Raw genomic sequence first — 20505 nt, 5'->3', positions numbered from 1 at the left:
TTTCATTTATTTTTATTTCACCTTTATTAAATCAGGTAAGCCAGTTGAGAACAACTTCTCATTTACAACTGCGACCTGGCCAAGATAAAGCAAAGCAGTGCGATAAAAACAACAGCAACACAGTTACATATGGGATAAACAAAACGTTCAGTCAATAACACAATAGAAAAATCTATATACAGTGTGTGCAAATGTAGTAAGTTATGGAGGTAAGACAATAAATAGGCCATAGTGCAAAATAATTACAATTTAGTATTAACACTGGAATGACAGATATGCAGAAGTTGATGTGCAAATAGAGATAATGGGGTGCAAATAATTAAAATAAATAACAATATGGGGATGAGGTAGTTGGGTGGGCTAATTACAGATTGGCTGTGCAGTGATCGGTAAGCTGCTCTGACAACTGATGCTTAAAGTTAGTGAGGGAAAACCAACTAACCCGAGTGGCGCAGTGGTCTAAGGCACTGCATTACGTTCTATTCCTGTGGTACAGTTGACAACCATGGCATGTTATTCCCATCACTCTCTGTTGACCTCGGCCTAATCACAGGGATCCTCTCAGTATCCCTCACCCTGGACCCATCTTCCTCTACTACTCTCTTCACTGCCTCAGCATACGACACCTTCTGCTCTACTCTGATCCTGGCAACCTCAACCTGTCTTTCTCTCACCGGACACCTCTGATCTCCAGCACCATTTTACACACACAACTTATTCCATCAATACTACACATTCCTTTGTCTCAGGTCCTCCTGCACACTTCTCACATCTAGGAATCTCCCTGCTACACACTGCTGGAAGGAGGTAGTCTTCTTCTTCAGTGGGGTTTATCGGCAGTTTTCATCCAACGTTATGGTCAAAGACTCCAGCCACTCTAGTCATAGACTGTTCTCTCTGCTACCGCACGGCAAGCGGTACCGGAGTGCCAAGTCTAGGTCCAAAAGACTTCTCAACAGCTTCTACCCCCAAGCCATAAGACTCCTGAACAGCTAATCATGGCTACCCGGACTATTTGCACTGCCCCCCCACCCCATCCTTTTTACGCTGCTGCTACTCTGTTAAGTATTTATGCATAGTCACTTTAACTCTACCCACATGTACATATTACCTCAACTACCTCAACTAGCCGGTGCCCCCGCACATTGACTCTGCAACGGTACCCCCCTGTATATATAGCCTCCCTACTGTCACTTTATTTTACTGTATATATAGCCTCCCTACTGTCACTTTATTTTACTTCTGCTCTTTTTTTCTCAACACTTTTTTGTTGTTGTATTATTCTTACTTTTTTTGTTTAAAATAAATGCACTGTTGGTTAAGGGCTGTAAGTAAGCATTTCACTGTAATGTCTGCACCTGTTGTATTCGGCGCATGTGACCAATAAAATTTGATTTGATTTGATTTGGTGCATTACCGCCACCTACTGTACAGGACTGTGGGCCAGAGACAGGGAGAAACTAAAGTCTACCTGGCAGCCCTGTTACTCTTAAAAAATATAAAATATTTGAGACTATATCTAATGACGTTCTACTCAATATACTCTAAACTAATTTCCTGTATCCCCTTCTCCCTCATACTAGATCTCATCCTCTCTTTCCCCCTGATACTGCCCACACTGCAGCAATACATGCTCCACGGTCTCTGTTTCCTGACAATAATCACACTTTCCTATCACATTTAATGTCTTATTCAACTGGCTGTGTCTCACCCTTAATCTTGTAAAAATAGCCTCCTCTCTTCTGTCCCTTCCTGTCGTCCTCCCCGACTTTCCTCTGTACTTGAAATAAATGCCTTCCCTTAGTATATCTCTATTCCACTGCTCCTGCCATCTCTGCACCATCACTGTATATATCAGTCTTTTTGCCTCTGCCTTGCTCATTGAAACATCAACATCAACATCCCCACTACTAAGTACTTGTTTAGCCAGTTCATCTACTGCCTCATTCCCTTCCACCCCCACATGGGCTGGGATCCAAGAAAAATCGTATCTGTATACCCATCTGTTTAATCGTGCCATGGGTTTGTAGCACCTCATAAAGCATGTCTTGTCTGCTACCTGAGCTAAATGACTGAAGACTCATTACCACTGCACATGAATCAGAGCAAATAACTAATCTGTCTTGTTTGACTTTCTCCACCCACTGCAACGCCAACAGTATGGCCATCAGCTCTGCCGTATATACAGCCAGATGATCTGTAATACGTTTCCTGACTTCCACCCCACATTCTTGCACTACAAATGCTGACCCAGTACATCCTGTCCTTGGATCTTTTGAACCATCTGTGTAAATGGCTACAAAATCCTGATACATAGTTTCCAGACGTCTCTTAAAGAAATCAGATGGATCAACACCCTCCGTATCTTCCTGTAGTCTCTCCAACACTTCTAGATCAACCACTGGAGGCGGGAGTAGCCATGGTGGATTTACAGGAATAACTACCATTGGACTAAACTCCCTTCCACACAGTCCCCCCCCCCCCCATTTAGCACCTTCTTACACTTTCCCACCACTCTCGCAATGTGTTCTGCCCAGGTCAGTCTAGTGTCAAAGTATACCCCAAGGAACCTGAAGGCCCCCACCCTCTCCAAGTTTCCTCCATATAACCTCAAGCATACCTCATCTCCCACCTTCCTCCTGGTAAAGAACCCTGTTTGAGTTCTCTCTACAGAGAACCTGAATCCCCACATTAATGCCCACCGCTCTACCTCATCAATTGCTTGCTGTACCTTCCTGACTATGTATGGCACATTTCTTCCCCTCTTCCATAAGGCCTCATCATCTGCAAATAACGACCTCCCTATATCCGGCTGTACCTGAGAGTAAACATAATTGATCATGATTGAGAAAAACAGAGGACTAATCAAACTCTCATGTGGTGTACCGTTATCCACCAAGTAGCTGCCTGATAAAGACTTCCCCACCCTCACCTGATAGACCTTCCAAACAGGAAATCCTTTATCCAGTTGTACGTTCTTCCTCCTACCCCCATAATATCAAGCTTGATTAACAACCCCTCCTTCCACATCATATCATACGCCTTCTCCACATGAAAAAAGACAGCTACAACAGTCTCCTTGTTCACCTGAGCCTTCCTGACCTCTGCTTCTCAGCAGAGCACTGGATCCATAGTTCGCGTACCCTTCCTGAACCCACTCTGATGTGGCTATACTATATACTCTGCTTTCCAGGAAGTAAGTTACCCTCGCCGTAATCATATGTTCCATAATCTTACATACATGTGGTGTTAAAGCTATTGGCCGATAGCTTGTTGGCTTCGTTGTATAGGAAGTAGTCAAGTAAGGTAGTTTGTGTTTATACAGGAAGTACCACCCCCACTTACCGTCAACCAATCATGTCAATATCGAGCTATACAAGCTCGACAGTCTTAAAACTCAGAAATTAGTTACCTTTGGCTCGTTCAGCCATCCCTATGGGACAAAATTAATGGGGAAAAATGTGGGTTTTGGAATAAGCGCCGAAAATAAGGTTAGCATAGGAGATCTTATACGTTTTGTTCTATGAAATAATAGCAGTTGGTTAATATGACCTTTATGAATTATGAAGCCTTTATGTGATTGATATGCTTTTTTTATGACATAAATTATGTGTGCTGACATTGTCATAGGGTAAAACCCCTATGGGAAAACGGAATGGGATGGAGGGATGGATAGAAATAGTGATAATATACAGAAAGCTACCATTGCTGCAATGATAGAACACATTTTACACTCTAGGGACATAGATCTTTAAAAATAATCACTAAGGGACATTTTCACCCTAAGTGAGCCCCCTAGCTCGTTGACTATAGGGTCTACAGATTAATTCAGTAAATGTTTTATCAATGTGTGTGTATGATTGTACAGGTGTGTATATTTTAGATGTGTTTGTATTGTTGTGTATTGTTAGATATTACTGCACTGTTGGAGCTAGGAACACAAGCATTTCTACACCCGCAATAACATCTGCTAAATACAGTACCAATCAAAAGTTTGGACACACCTGCTCATTCAAGGGTTTTTCTTTATTTGTGCTATTTTCTACATTGTAGAATAATAGTGAAGACATCAAAACTATAATTTGTTTTTCAACAGGACAATGACCCAAAACACACCTCCAGGCTGTGTAAGGGCTATTTGACCAAGAAGGAGAGAGATGGAGTGCTGCATCAGATGACCTGGCCTCCACAATCACCCGACCTCAAACCAATTGAGATGGTTTGGGATGAGTTGGACCGCAGAGTGAAGGAAAAGCAGCCAACAAGTGCTCAGCATATGTGGGAACTACTTCAAGACTGTTGGAAAAGCATTCCAGGTGAAGCTGGTTGAGAGAATGCCACGTGTGCAAAGCTGTCATCAAGGCAAAGGGTGGCTACTTTGAAGAACCTCAAATATAAAATATATTTTGATTTGTTTAACACATTTTTGGTTACTACATGATTCAATATGTGTTATTTCATAGTTTGTCTTCACTATTATTCTACAATATATAAAAGATAAAAAATTAAGAAAAACCCTGGAATGAGTAGATGTGTCCTAACTTTTGACTGGTACTGTATGTGTATGCAAGCAATACAATTTGATGATTAGAGTGTGTGTTTGTGTGTGAGTACAAGTGCATAGGTTTGTGTGTGTGGGTTTGCAATTGGTGGAGTGTGGTATGTGCATTAACATTAGTGAAGTAACACATAAAAAATTGGTTTAGGTGATATTACATGATCGGTTGAAGTCATTGTTATTCATCCAAAAAAAGGTTACTCACCTGATAATGTAACTTATTACATTAAATGGAAAATATATTACTATAACAATTCAACATTTTATATTACCTGACAAGATATTACATTTACCGTTTTTTTCCCATTACAAATCTAAAAGTTATTACATTAACCATTGTTACAAGACACAGTATGCATAGTTCTTGCCTTGACCTCATAGATATTATTATCCAATGAATCATTGATTAGTTTTAGGAGCATTTTAATCAATTTAGATAATGATTATAAAAATATCAAATTAAAGTGATAACTTCTTGTTTAGAAGATAATGGATTGAATTTATTGATCAATTGAATACATGAATATACACCTATTGTTGAAACATTATTCTACATAATGACATTTAATAATAATGGTATCATGAGTATATGAAAGAAGATACAATTATCAACATCCCCCCCAACACACACAGGTTCACTATGACATTTTCTAGAACATTTATCCATTTAGATCCCAATGTGTGATATTACATAGACACAGGAGAGACCTGATCCTAGATCAGAGCTGCATATTATGCTACTCAGAGGCTACCATGGTGATCAGAATAAGTAACCTGATTTAAGAATGGGAGATGGATATGACTGTTCACTAGATGTTTTCTATTGATCCTTTATTTAGGGATCTGGAACCGGATAGGAAGGAGATGAAATACGTCATGTTTGTGATTTTTGGTGTTTTCTCATTGGCCCTAAATGAACAAAGCTCTTCCCACATATACCTATCTAAGGGTTCTCTCTAGTGTGTGTTCGCTGGTGTATAGTCAGATGTGCTGAGCAAGCAAAGCTCTTTCCACACTGATCACAGCTATAAGGTTTCTCTCCTGTATGTGTTCGCTGGTGTGAATTCAGACTCCCTGAATGACTGAAGCTCTTCCCACACTGATCACAGCTATAAGGCTTCACTCCAGTGTGTGTTCGCTGGTGTGAATTCAGATTCCCTAATTGACTGAAGCTCTTCCCACACTGACCACAGCTATAAGGCTTCTCTCCAGTGTGTGTTAGCTGGTGTGAATTCAGGTTCCCTGAATGCCTGAAGCTCTTCCCACACTGACCACAGCTATAAGGCTTCTCTCCTGTGTGTATGCGCTGGTGTCTAGTCAGATGTATTGATTGAGCAAAGCTCTTCCCACACTGATCACAGCTAAAAGGTTTCTCTCCAGTGTGTGTTTGCAGGTGTGAATTCAGATTCCCTAATTGAATGAAGCTCTTCCCACACTGATCACAGCTATAAGGCTTCACTCCAGTGTGTGTTCGCTGGTGTGAATTCAGATTCCATAATTGACTGAAGCTCTTCCCACACTGACCACAGCTATAAGGCTTCTCTCCAGTGTGTGTTCGCAGGTGTCTAGTCAGCTCTCCTGAGCAAGCAAAGCTCTTTCCACACTGACCACAGCTATAAGGCTTCTCTCCTGTGTGTGTTTGCAGGTGTCTATTCAGGTATTCTGATAGAGCAAAGCTCTTCCCACACTGATCACAGCTATAAGATTTCTCTCCAGTGTGTATTCGCTGGTGTGAATTCAGGCTCCCCGATTGACTGAAGCTCTTCCCACAATGACCACAGCTATAAGGCTTCTCTCCTGTGTGTGTCAGCTTGTGTATGTTTAGAGCTCCCAAAAAAGCAAAGCATTTCCCACAATCAACACAGGGGTAAGGCCTCTCCCCTGTATGAATTCTCTGATGACATTTTAAGGTGTGAGAGGCAGTGAAACTCTTCCCACAATGAGAGCAGCAGTACGGTTTCTCTCCGTTGTTAATCCGCTGTTGAATTATGACTCCACTCCGGCTTCTGAAACTCTTCCCACAGTCAGAAGACCAGTGGTTAGGTTTCTTCCTTGTATGTCTCTGCTGGTGTTTCTTGAGATGTTCTGATCTGGAGAGACTCTTCTCTGTCTGGTCAGCAACATGATGTGGTTGAGGCGCCCCAGATGATAAGCCCCTCCCACTGAGAGAACGACGGTTTGGGGTGTCCCCTGTGAAACAAAGACATTGAATAACTAGGTTTTGGAAATATGGGTCCATAAACAAATACTATAACAATGTTCATAAACGTGTTATTTAGCAGACACTTTTATCCAGAGCGACTTAAAGGATTATTTAGGGTTAAGTACCTTGCTCAAGGGCACAGACAAATTTTCCACCTAGACGGCTCAGAGATCCAAACCAGCAACCTTTCAATTTGTGGCCCAACGCTCTTAACCACTAGATTACCTGCCGCCCTTATCATCAATATACAGTGGGTGTGTGTGTGTGTATTGATCCCCTGCTGATTTTGTTCGTTTGTCCACTGACAAAGAAATGATCAGTCTATAATTTTAATGGTAGGTTTATTTGAACAGTGAGAGACAGAATAACAACAAAAAATCCAGAAAAACGCATGTCAAAAATGTTATAAATTGATTTGCATTTTAATGAGGGAAATAAGTATTTGACCCCCTCTCAATCAGAAAAATGTCTGGCTCCCAGGTGTCTTTTATACAGGTAACGAACTGAGATTAGGAGCACACTCTTAAAGGGAGTGCTCCTAATCTGTTTGTTACCTGTATAAAAGACACCTGTCCACAGAAGCAATCAATCAGATTCCAAACTCTCCACCATGTCCAAGACCAAAGAGCTCTCCAAGGATGTCAGGGACAAGATTGTAGACCTACACAAGGCTGGAATGGGCTACAAGACTGTCGCCAAGCAGCTTGATGAGAAGGTGACAACAGTTGGTGCGATTATTCGCAAATGGAAGAAACACAAAATAACTGTCAATCTCCCTCGGCCTGGGGCTCCATGTAAGATCTCACCTCGTGGGGTTGCAATGATCATGAGAACGGTGAGGAATCAGCCCAGAACTACACAGGGGGATCTTGTCAATGATCTCAAGGCAGCTGGGACCATAGTCACCAAGAAAACAATTGGTAACACACTACGCCGTGAAGGACTGAAATCCTGCAGCGCCCGCAAGGTCCCCCTGCTCAAGAAAGCACATATACAGGGCCGTCTGATGTTTGCCAATGAACATCTGAATGATTCAGATGAGAACTGGGTGAAAGTGTTGTGGTCAGATGAGACCAAAATCGAGCTCTTTGGCATCAACTCAACTCGCCGTGTTTGGAGGAGGAGGAATGCTGCCCATGACCCCAAGAACACCATCCCCACCGTCAAACATGAAGGTGGAAACATTATGGTTTGGGGGTGTTATTCTGCTAAGGGGATAGGACAACTTCAACGCATCAAAGGGACGATTGACAGGGCCATGTATCATCAAATCTTGGGTGAGAACCTCCTTCCTTCAGCCAGGGCATTGAAAATGGGTTGTGGATGGGTATTCCAGCATGACAATGACCCAAAACACACGGCCAAGGCAACAAAGGAGTGGCTCAAGAAGAAGCACATTAAGGTCCTGGAGTGGCCTAGCCAGTCTCCAGACCTTAATCCCATAGAAAATCTGTGGAGGGAGCTGAAGGTTCGAGTTGCCAAACATCAGCCTCAAAACCTTAATGACTTGGAGAAGATCTGCAAAGAGGAGTGGAACAAAATCCCTCCTGAGATGTGTGCAAACCTGGTGGACAACTACAAGAAACGTCTGACCTCTGTGATTGCCAACAAGGGTTTTGCCACCAAGTAAGTCATGTTTTGCAGAGGGGTCAAATACTTATTTCCCTCATTAAAATGCAGATCAATTTATAACATTTTTGACATGCGTTTTTCTGAATTTTTTGTTTTTGTTATTCTGTCTCTCACTGTTCAAATAAACCTACCATTAAAATTATAGACTGATCATGTCTTTGTCAGTGGGCAAAAGTACAAAATCAGCAGGGGATCAAATACTTTTTTCCCTCACTGTACACTCAGTGGCCAGTTGATTAGGTACACCCCCCCCCCCATTCATAAAATTGGATCGACAATTAACTGGCCATTGAGTGTTTTACTGTTTATAAATCAATTAACAGAAGTTGCAGAAGCAGATTGTAGTCTAATCCACACACCCCATTGTTCTTACTTGATGAAATCAAATCTCCATCACCCTCCTCGTGTCCTTCTCTTACAGTTCCACTCTGCCCTGGTGTTTTCCTGCAGTCGACCAGCCACACAGACACCCTCTTCAGTCCCAGCAGTAAGGCTCTACCAGGAGAGTTGTGACCAGGGGACTCCAGCAGGGTGGAGGGGGATGGGCTAGCTCTGTCCTGGTGACCATAGGAAGTATTGTACATAGAATATCATTAGACCAAACATTTGATTACTGTAGTCTAAACCTCTGATTGATTGGATGCATCCTTAAAATATCTCCTTTCTCCTGAAGTGTGCAATCGTTCACTACTTTTCACCCTGAGTTAATCTTGATTAACCCAGAACTAAAGTCTCACATTATTGGTCAGTCGTCCGATTAACTTATGGGTTCATACGTGGAGAGACTTTTCTATGTGACTTGTTACTGTAACAGCATCATCATCTAAAATCAGCTCACAGTGTAACAATATTCAGATAATGAGTGGAATAAACTGTAATTTACCACCCAGGTATTTCAGCAGTGCATTGTACACTACACCATCATTTCAAATGGTAGCACAGTGACCCACTTTGCCCTACTGTATAGAAGCACACTGGCTGAAGAAGGATAATGTAGTTTTTACAGCCAAATCCATAAATGATTTGGTTTTACCTTCCAACCTAAATTAAATTAATGTCAATTCATACAGTTTTCAAACTGTACTTAAACTAGACACTATAAAATGTTGCCTTTGTGGTTCAGTTTAGCAGTTTGATGAAATTATAGTTAAATGTTTTGTTAACAAATTACAGGAAAATATTTTCAAAAGCAGTCAATTGAAAATGGCCTAAGAGTTTTGAAACCTATTTTTGTGCTTAGTTGTGAAAATGTACCACATACTTGTGAAAATCATAACTAACGAAAGTCATGGGCTAGTGGGAGTATCCACCATATGTTTTTTACCAGTCATTTCCTTTCAAATCGGTCCTCTGTAGCTCAGCTGGTAGAGCATGGCGCTTGTAAAGCCAGGGTAGTGGGTTCGATCCCCGGGACCACCCATACGTAAAAATTTATGCACACATGACTGTAAGTCGCTTTGGATAAAAACGTCTGCTAAATGGCATATTATTATTATTATAAATCAGTGAAGAGAAGTGAACAAGTGCACATTTTGGGAGGAAGGAAAGATAATGAGGTATTCGTTAACATAGTATCTAGGCAGAAGTGGAGCTAGCGTAAGGGCCATGTGGGCGACTAAAATAATAATAATACATGTAAGCCTACCAACAAACAAACACATTATGTAACACTATAGAACATTATGTAACACTATAAAACATTATGTAACACTACAGAACATTATGTAACACTACAGAACATTATGTAACACTATAGAACATGATGTAACACTACAGAACATTATGTAACACTACAAAACATTATGTAACACTATAAAACATGATGTAACACTATAAAACATTATGTAACACTATAGAACATTATGTAACACTATAGAACATTATGTAACACTACAGAACATTATGTAACACTACAGAACATTATGTAACACTACAGAACATTATGTAACATTACAGAACATTACGTAACACTATAAAACATTATGTAACACTATAAAACGTAATTTAAAAAAAGGTGCACAATGCAGAAATTGCTCCACCATTTCCTGGTTGCAAAAAAAATTATAGTTCGCCTAATTTCAATTTGTGACAAAACAAGCAAGTATACTGTAGAGAATCATTGTAGCATCTAAACCACTGTGAAATATATTATCCATAACCCAAACTATTGGATTTTCAGCTGTTTGAAGCTGGTGAACAAAACCGAAAGTAAAATAATCTAAATCTGTTTGTCATAAATAATATGAACGCAATCAATCAATCGTTCATTTCATCACACAGACGAGTCCTTCATGCTTTGAAATGCATTTTAATGCAAAAGCATTTTAGTTTTAAAATAAAGTAACAAAGGGTGCTTTGAATAATTAGCAGAGACAATAAATAAACCGCAATTCACTAACTGTTCTTAGTCTTTGCTGGCTTTATATATTTTATATATTGGTACACTTATAATTTATTTAGTGCTGTTTACACTGCTCCAACTGGTCATAAAACATGCTACATCTAACAGCACCTGTAGACACGTAGACAAGATGGCGTATTGAATAGAAAGCGGTACAAACCACCTCAAGATAAAAACATAATATTCAAAATCAGTAAGTTAGACTAAATATTAGCATTCCATATATTCGCTGTTAATATAATTCAATCTGGAAAATAACACAAAACAGATCATAAGGCTAGAGAAATATATCAACAAACATTACAACAACACGCAACACCCAAACATGTCGGAAGATAAGCGAGAAGAACCTAATCCTAAAAGGAAACGAGACTCGTCGACTGATACAGATGATATATGCTTTTCACCACTGGGTCTTGTAAGTGTGGAAAGCGACCTGTTGAAGTCGATAAATGACAAATTGGGCATACTAGAATTGGTCAGTAAGGACGTAAAAGAGTTGAAAGCGAGTCTTCAAATGAGTGACGAAAAAGCTTTGGTAATGGAGAAAGAAACCAACAAATTTAAAGTGACAGTCTCTAAGATGGAAACGGACGTTAGGGAACTAAAAAAGGAGAACAACCTTCTGAGAGAAGCCTTACTAGACATCCAAACTAGATCGATGAGAGAAAATCTAGTACTTATGGGTATCCAGGAAAAGGGAGGGAGAAATAACAGAGAATATTATGAAGGACTTCCTACATACAACGCTACAAATCCCACTCGAGGCTGTTGATAAAATCCAACTCGAACGTGTACATCGTTTTGGATAAAGAGGACAGAAATATGAGCGCCCCATCGTTGCCAAATTTGAATTTTTTAAAGATAAAGCAATGGTAAAAAGCTTAGGGAAAAGACTTGCTGGCACAAAAATAGGCATGAATGATCAGTTCCCGAGGGAGATTGCAGAAAGTCGCAAAATTCTGTATCCAATCTTCAAGGAAAACAGATTAAAAGGGAAACATGTTGCACTAGTGGTGGATAAACTGTATATCGACAACCAAATGTTCAGAGACACAAAGACTACTCCATGGCTATTCTAAAAGTTGTAATAGAGGAGTCGAATAATGGAGCACCCAAAACTAGCAATGATAGGGATTGTAATATTAAAGAACATTTATAGTAAGTATAGTATTTTATAAAACGATATAACAAGAAAAAATAACAAGTAGAATAATACATCTTTAAATACAAATAATTAGAACATGGCTTTTTTGGCAGGCGGTTGTTGTTTTGGCGGGTGGTTGTTGTGGTTGGTCCTGTGTTCTCTCTGGCGTCCTTTCCCCCTTGCGGCAGGTGTGGATGCCGGTGCGTTTGCACGCTCGGCCCATTTCTTCCGCAGTCAACCATGTGGTGTGCTTTTTTGTGTTTGAGAGGGGAAATGGTTGCATATCCCAGAGCCGACGGTTACATTTACCGCTTTTGGCGGTTAATCTGCTTCTGTTTTGTGGGTGGCACTGTGTGCTGTTTTCGATGGATGGGTCCTGGCCTCTCGGGGCCTTAGGGATCCGGAGGGACGTGGGTGGGATGCCGATCACTGGAATGACGGCTCAACTTGGGATGGGGAGGGGCTTTAGCGGGGTAATTAGTGGAGAACAATTGAAGGGTTACTCAGTAGCAATGCAAATATCACGGTACAGCTATATGGACACTCAATCATTACGGTATTTTTTTATTGGTAAATTTACAAACATATATAATGATAAATAGACTTGAAACTTGTATCTCATTATGGTGTATGGTGAAATAAGTATAGCCAGTTATAATTGTAATGGCTTAGCTGATAATAACAAAAGAAGAACAATATTTACATGGCTCAAAGAGAAGGAATATAATATCTATTGTATACAGGAAACTCATTCAACAATTCGAGATGAAGTAGCGTGGAAAAAAATAATGGGGGGGGGGGGAAATATACTTCTCCCATGGGCAAAGAAATTTAAAAGGGGTGATGATATTAATTAATAGTAATTTCGATCCGAATGTGCAAATTGTCCAAATAGATACACAAGGTAGATTGATTATTTTAAATATGTTATTGGACCATAAACAGATATGGCTCATTAACCTTTAAGGACCAAATAATGATGATCCACACTTCTTTGACAATATATATAATAAATTATCAACCCTGCAAGCAATTCAGGACAATATTATTATGGTGGGGGATTATAACAATCACAAACAATCACCCACATGCTCTTAAGGAAATTGTGAATGTCATGGATACATTAGAACTAGTAGATATATGGAGGCTTAAATATACTGATCTAGTGAGATATACATGGCGGAGACTCAATCAAGCTAGTCGTCTTGACTTCTTTCTTATCTCATTGGCACCAAAAGTTTAAAAAGTGTTGATAGGGGACAGAATGCGGTCAGACCATCATATAATTGGCATATACATTACTCTTACTGAATTTCCACGTGGGCGAGGATATTGGAAATTTAATCAAAGCCTATTGGATGATAATTTATTTATAATTAGAAGAAAGGAATTTATAACATACTTTTTCCGACATAACATAGGTACAGCAAATCCCCTTATTGTATGGGACACCTTTACATGTGCCTTTAGAGGCCATGCAATTCAGTACTCATCTCGAAAACAAAAGCAATTTAGGTCAAAAGACTTTATACTAACAAAGGAAATAGAAAGTCTAACAGAACAGATACAGTGGGGGAAAAAAGTATTTAGTCAGCCACCAATTGTGCAAGTTCTCCCACTTAAAAAGATGAGAGAGGCCTGTAATTTTCATCATAGGTACACGTCAACTATGACAGACAAAATGAGAAAAACATTTCCAGAAAATCACATTGTAGGATTTTTTATGAATTTATTTGCAAATTATAGTGGAAAATAAGTATTTGGTCAATAACAAAAGTTTCTCAATACTTTGTTATATACCCTTTGTTGGCAATGACACAGGTCAAACGTTTTCTGTAAGTCTTCACAAGGTTTTCACACACTGTTGCTGGTATTTTGGCCCATTCCTCCATGCAGATCTCCTCTAGAGCAGTGATGTTTTGGGGCTGTCGCTGGGCAACACGGACTTTCAACTCCCTCCAAAGATTTTCTATGGGGTTGAGATCTGGAGACTGGCTAGGCCACTCCAGGATCTTGAAATGCTTCTTACGAAGCCACTCCTTCGTTGCCCGGGCGGTGTGTTTGGGATCATTGTCATGCTGAAAGACCCAGCCACGTTTCATCTTGAATGCCCTTGCTGATGGAAGGAGGTTTTCACTCAAAATCTCACGATACATGGCCCCATTCATTCTTTCCTTTACACGGATCAGTCGTCCTGGTCCCTTTGCAGAAAAAAAGCCCCAAAGCATGATGTTTCCACCCCCATGCTTCACAGTAGGTATGGTGTTCTTTGGATGCAACTCAGCATTCTTTGTCCTCCAAACACAACGAGTTGAGTTTTTACCAAAAAGTTATATTTTGGTTTCATCTGACCATATGACATTCTCCCAATCCTCTTCTGGATCATCCAAATGCACTCTAGCAAACACATTAGACAGGCTTGATTGTTTTTACAGCTCTGATCTGGATGGTGGACTAGCCCATGTGTTGGATATTTGTCAACATCTCTGCAGTGCACGCTATTCCAGTGGTGTGGTGCTTGGGGTGGGAGACAGGGCTAATATCCCCCAAACCCTGATTATATAAATATATAGGATGCATAACTGCAATGGTTTAGACTAGAAACAAGCTGTAAAAGGCACAAGAAAGACATGACACTATTGTACATGGGGATATCTTTGTTTAGTTTCTATGGCTGAGTTATATGACCTTCAGGTTGTCGTGGATAATTATCACTATACTTGTTAAAAATCAGACGTTTTTGTTTAATGAAGATAGACTTTATTACACAAAGTAACATAAGCCAAGATGGTCTGCAGAGCACCTGTTTTCCCTGATTCTGAGCTCTCATTTTATACAGACACAAATGCATAGTCACAGTTTATACAACATGCATAGTTACTCCTCCTTATGTGAATGATTAACCTCTTTCAATGCCATCTATTGTTTACTCACGAGGGCTACATGCGTTTCTCTAGACGGGGCTTCTGTCCTTTATCTCATTATTGGTGGCGTGACTCGCACACTCTCTGCTTTAAAGGAACAGTCACACACTGTATTGACTATATTCACTTCACAGGCATGCATCTGGAGTACAAAGTATCAAATCATGTTAATTCTGTTTTACCCTTATCATTTCATAACACATTATAAAACATATAAATTCATACTTAAACATGGTTTAAACATGTCATGTCCATAACCCATTCTCAACCACATACATTTAAGCCTTTCCCAACAGCCATCCTCCCTGGACCTGGTTTTTCCTTGTGACACTAGTTCCATTGTTACTCCTATCTCCACACAGCTACAACGAGAAGTTCTACCCAGACCAGCTGCAGGGAGCTAGAGGGAACATTTGCACTAAAGAAATGTCTCTGCTCTGTTTTAACACTTTAATTGGTTCTTAATCCATAAGCATTTAAGACATATAGCCGTTTCATTCTACAACATGCATAATTAATATAGTTGTTTTTTATGTTGTCGGCCCCTAAGTGAGAGAGTAGTCAACCAAAAATTACCCACAAGGTATACAACCTTTAATTCAATTACAACGATTTTTCCTTTACTTAGCATTCAATGGGAATTGAGTAATATTTTACAATGCAAGACCGTCACAATCAATTGAGCTATTCACTTTCTGAAAACTGCAGACAATTACCTTTGACTATCCACGGTCAATTCTTAACATACTTTAATAGTTAGTTCAAAACATATTTGAGCTATTAGAGGGCAACAGTCAGCAGACTGTATATTCCCGTTTTAATCTGACATCTAGAATTTGAGCTAGATAGGCACAGAAAAAGGACCCTGTTAGAAATCCGGTATATGGTACTCCGTAACGGCTGGACAGCTCATGACGAGAGGTGGGGAGTGTGTTGTGTATCTCCAATCAAGTTGATTTGCGAGTTTTCATTTTTTAAAACATTTTAGTCATTTAGCAGACGCTCTTATCCAGAGCGACTTACAGTTAGTGCGTACTTCTTTTTTTTTTTATACTGGCCCCTCGTGGGAATCGAACCCACAACCCTGGCGTTGCAAACGCCATGCTCTACCAACTGAGCTTCATCCCTGCCGGCCATTCCCTCCCCTACCCTGGACAACGCTGGGCCAATTGTGAGCCGCCCCATGGGTCTCCCGGTCGTGGCCGGCTACGACAGAGCCTGGATTCGAACCAGGATATCTAGTGGCACAGCTAGCACTGCGATGCAATAAAATGCAAATGAATTACTTAAAAATCATACAATGTGATTTTCTGGATTTTTGTTTTAGATTCCGTCTCTCACAGTTGAAGTGTACCTATGATATAAATAACAGACCTCTACATGCTTTGTAAGTAGGAAAACCTGCAACATCGGCAGTGTATCAAATACTTGTTCTCCCCACTGTATGCTGAAAATAAGGATAATTTATGATGCAGTTTTCAGCAAAGGCTCAATAATTAGACAAATATGAAATCCATATTTTTGTCTTATGCACAAATCATTTTTGGATTCCCTCCAGATATCATACATGGTATGGCCGGATATTGACTCATTATATATACTGAGATAGGCCTATATGGACTCCTTACTGTCTCAATATGATGACACATACTGACAGTTGGACTACATAGTAGATTTTCTCAGCACATACAATGCATATTCTCTTGCCTGAGGTCCACATCAGGATCTTGATATGCTAAATAAGGACATGCTCAACAATTTGACAAATATTACATCTTTGAGATTAGCTATAATTGTTGTATTCCCTCTGCATAAAGGCGCGCAGCAACAAGGATCAAGTATTTTCAACTGTGATATGTTTTATTTGGGCGCCACAAATGAGTGTGAAAACAGTGTGTGGTCGTACTGACATCTGGAGAAACAAGTGAGAAGGTGCTCAGAAAATACCTCAAAGTTATGGTTGCGCATTGCTTGTATCATCAATCTGTGTGCAAAAGGCTAGAAGGCTACTTGGATGAAATTGGATTCAAATCAAACGCATGGATGTGGAAGATCAAAGATGATGCAAACTACACCTAGACATTTTATACACCACAGTAAGCATACTGTTCATAAAAGTCAACCAAACTTACCCGATCCATCGTGGAGGCTACTGTATTCTTTCTTCAACGTTTCTTCAAATTAAAAACATGACAACAAATGTATATGCTACAGTTACTTTCTTTGTCACAGCGTTCAGATAAATAAAAAGCTAGACCACACCTTTTAAAATATCAAAACTCGATCAAAATAAACGTCTCATGTAGACTAATCTTACAACAGAAAATATCCTACAAAAGCCTGTGGAATTTTATTTGGTTTGAAAACTCGATGTAACAAAGAACTTCCTGCTGATTCTTTTCGGCTTCTTCTGTGGTGTTTAAGAGGTGCCGCCACCTACAGTACATAGTCTTCAGCACTTCTCTTCAAGTGGGAGAGGCGGTTTAGGGAGTGTCATTTATTGCTAGAAAATAACTGCTTCTATTGCCTCAAATATATAGTATGTAAATGAATGGCAACAATGTAGGCTATTTTTGGCATAATTAATATATCATTAATCTTTTTAAACTGTAAACTATTAGATGTATCACTGTTTTTGTGTCATCCTCAATGATTGTAAATGCATTTTGTCCGCATGTCCACGTGTGGTTGTATTGTGTTTTTAAAATTGGCAAATAAAATAAAAATCAGAACAAACCTAAGGTATTTATATTAAAAACAAAAAACACATTATAGCCTCTGGCTGGCTGTGGTTTGCTGGAAGGTGGCAGGCCGAATTTGAGATTAGAGAAATTCCTTGCTCTTGTCTTTCAAATTAGCTCATGGCTAGATGGCTTGCCTAGGGCTTATAGCTGTCCTCTGAATGGAAGACGCAAAAGCGGCCTGCCAAGGGCTTGTAGCAGTCCTATGAGTGCAGGCTAAGAAACTTCTATTAGATCAAATAAACCTCACGTAGCAAATAAGCCTTTCGTTTTTTGGATGGCCAAATTCAACACTCTCATTGACCTCCATACAAAAACTCCATGCTTGGTGTGGAAAAAACGAACAAACGCCACCTGCTGGAGGGAGACAGATTTTCACTCGAGTTGGTCCTTTCTCTTTGCCTCTTCCTCTCTGACAAAGTTCTCTTAGAGAGTCCAAATATTGTTATTGGCTGAGGCCCAGTAAGAATAGCCTCGTAAATAACAGACTGAATACCGCTATCTGTGCAGTGTACCAGTAAAGCCCGATTTATGTTCAATCCGACCTCTGCAGTGGCCATACACAGGGACGATATTGGCATGTAAATCTTGGTTGGGAAAACCACAAACATTTTTTTGGGGATGCATGCCAGAAAAGCAACAACACAACACTAAACAATACATTAATTGCACTATAAGAGTGACAAACGGTGCCCACAAACTATTAGGGCCTACATAAAGTTGTCCCAACAGCAGAGCTTTCTTTTCAGCACCATATCCTGAATCCTTACCCCGGCTATGCCCGGCTATCAACTGAGCCTTGTCTGGCAGCAAAACAGTTCCTTCAGACTCATTTACTGCCTTAAAAAAAAACTGATATGGCTGACTTACATAAACCTGACAATTGAGATGTATAGACTATAGCATAAGGGAATAAAAAGCGGATGAGAGGCAATCCGTAATTTCATTAAGACAATGAGCAACGTAGTAGTAGTCAATATAAAGAAGGACATAGTCAATATAACTATTTGTTCAGCACTTTTGAAATGTACAGCTACAGAATTCAGAACATGAGCCGTTCTTACAGTATTCTCCCTTTACACCAAGTCAGAACCGTAGGATAAATAAAGGGGGCATATAAGCAGACAATGAAAGCGCTCACAATATTTGATGACATTTCTCTAAAACAGGCTATGGGCTACATGTACACCACTAACTCAAAACAGCTAGGTTATGAGGGGGAAAATGACCAAATTATTAGGGAGAGGCACGTGGGCTATTAATAGCTTACTACACAACATACAGTTAGAATTACTTTCGTGGCTACAGTACATATATCTCCCTGGCATATTACATAATTTATGCAGCAGCATACAATACATTTTTGAACTCACCTTGTTGTGCTGAGCAGCTGTAAATCTATGGCAGCACCGAAGGGGCTTGAATTTTCTAGCTCTCCCTGTAGATTTTTCGGTGACGTACAGTAGTGTCCCCATGAGTGACAGAACACTGAGCCAATCAAGGCGCAACTAGAGAACATTACCAACCCCTACTGTCACAGATTCAGCCGAGGCGGCCCCTCCTCCTTGCTCGGGCAGGCTTCGGCGTTCGTCGTCACCGGAGTACTAGCTGCTACCGATCCATGTATCTATGTTCGACTTGTTTTGTCTTTATTGGTCCCACCTGTTTCCCATTATGTAGTTATGTCTTCCCTATTTAACCCTCTGTCTCACACTGTGTGTTGTGCGTGTATGTTCATGTTTCGGTTGTCGTTAGTGTGCGAGTTTGTTCCCTCCCTGCGTGGAGGTTGTTGTTCATTCTTTTACCTTCGAGTAAAGTACGCCTTTTGATTAGCTCTGTGTCCTGCGCCTGACTTCGCCTAACGCATTACACTGACGCTTTGACAGAAACACGCACCATCTACATGGAGTCAGCAGGTACAGCTATGCTAGCCGGATCGATGGCGGAAGGCATCCAATAACAAGCGGCCATGATCCAGGCTCTCGGCACCGCTATGGAACGAGTTGTGAACACTATGGAGCGATGGGAGAGAGGAGGTATCCCTATACCTCCTCCAATTACACCACCACCTACACCGATGTCCATCGCTTCACCCTCTGGGTCCAGTGGGATTCGGCTCTCGCTCCCGAGGGCTTATGAAGGTACAGCTGCCGGGTGTCAGGGTTTTCTGCTCCAGGTGGAGCTCTACCTGGCAACTATCCACCCGGCTCCCTCGGGATACGAGAGCGTGTCTGCCCTCATCTCCTGTCTGTCCGGTAAAGCGCTGGAGTGGGCCAACGCCGAGTGGGGGGGAATAGACCTCCCGAGTAGCGCAGTGGTCTAAGGCACTGCATCGCAGTGCTAGCTGTGCCACTAGAGATCCTGGTTCGAATCCAGGCTCTGTCGTAGCCGGCCGCAACCGGGAGACCCATGGGGTGGCACACAATTGGCCCAGCGTCGTCCAGGGTAGGGGAGGGAATGGCCGGCAGGGATGTAGCTCAGTTAGTAGAGCATGGCGCTTGCAACTCCAGGGTTGTGGGTTCGATTCCCACGGGGGCCAGTATGAAAAGTAAAAAAAATAATGTACAGTTGGGGAAAAAAAGTATTTAGTCAGCCACCAATTGTGCAAGTTCTCCCACTTAAAAAGATGAGAGGCCTGTAATTTTCATCATAGGTACACGTCAACTATGACAGACAAATTGAGAAAAAAAATCCTGATAATCACATTGTAGGATTTTTTATGAATTTATTTGCAAATTATGGTGGAAAATAAGTATTTGGTCACCTACAAAGAAGCAAGATTTCTGGCTCTCACAGACCTGTAACTTCTTCTTTAAGAGGCTCCTCTGTCCTCCACTCGTTACCTGTATTAATGGCACCTGTTTGAACTTGTTATCAGTATAAAAGACACCTGTCCACA

General features: G+C 40.7%; 1 protein-coding gene across 1 annotated transcript; it reads right to left on the bottom strand.

Moving 5' to 3' along the window:
* Nucleotides 1-4850: 4850 nt before the first annotated feature.
* Nucleotides 4851-17212, bottom strand: LOC311104054 (uncharacterized protein). The gene is made up of 3 exons (XM_084145710.1): nt 16998-17212; nt 8767-8950; nt 4851-6748 (listed from the first exon to the last, which is right to left on the bottom strand). The coding sequence occupies exons 1-3, from the start codon at nt 17004-17006 to the stop codon at nt 5502-5504; spliced, it is 1440 nt and encodes a 479-aa protein (XP_084001836.1). The 5' UTR covers nt 17007-17212; the 3' UTR covers nt 4851-5501.
* Nucleotides 17213-20505: the final 3293 nt, after the last annotated feature.

Source organism: Coregonus lavaretus (assembly GCF_964263955.1).
Source record: "Coregonus lavaretus genome assembly, chromosome: 28".
NCBI lineage: Eukaryota > Metazoa > Chordata > Actinopteri > Salmoniformes > Salmonidae > Coregonus > Coregonus lavaretus.
The sequence above is the reverse complement of the archived record's forward strand: the minus strand, read 5'-3'. Positions and strand labels throughout refer to the sequence as shown.

Bases quoted from the DNA above. Each gene is read 5' to 3' on its own strand.
- LOC311104054 (XM_084145710.1), bottom strand. The intron at 6,749-8,766 runs GTAAGAACAATG...TTTGTTTCACAG, and splicing joins TGGAGATTTGATTTCATCAA to GGGACACCCCAAACCGTCGT.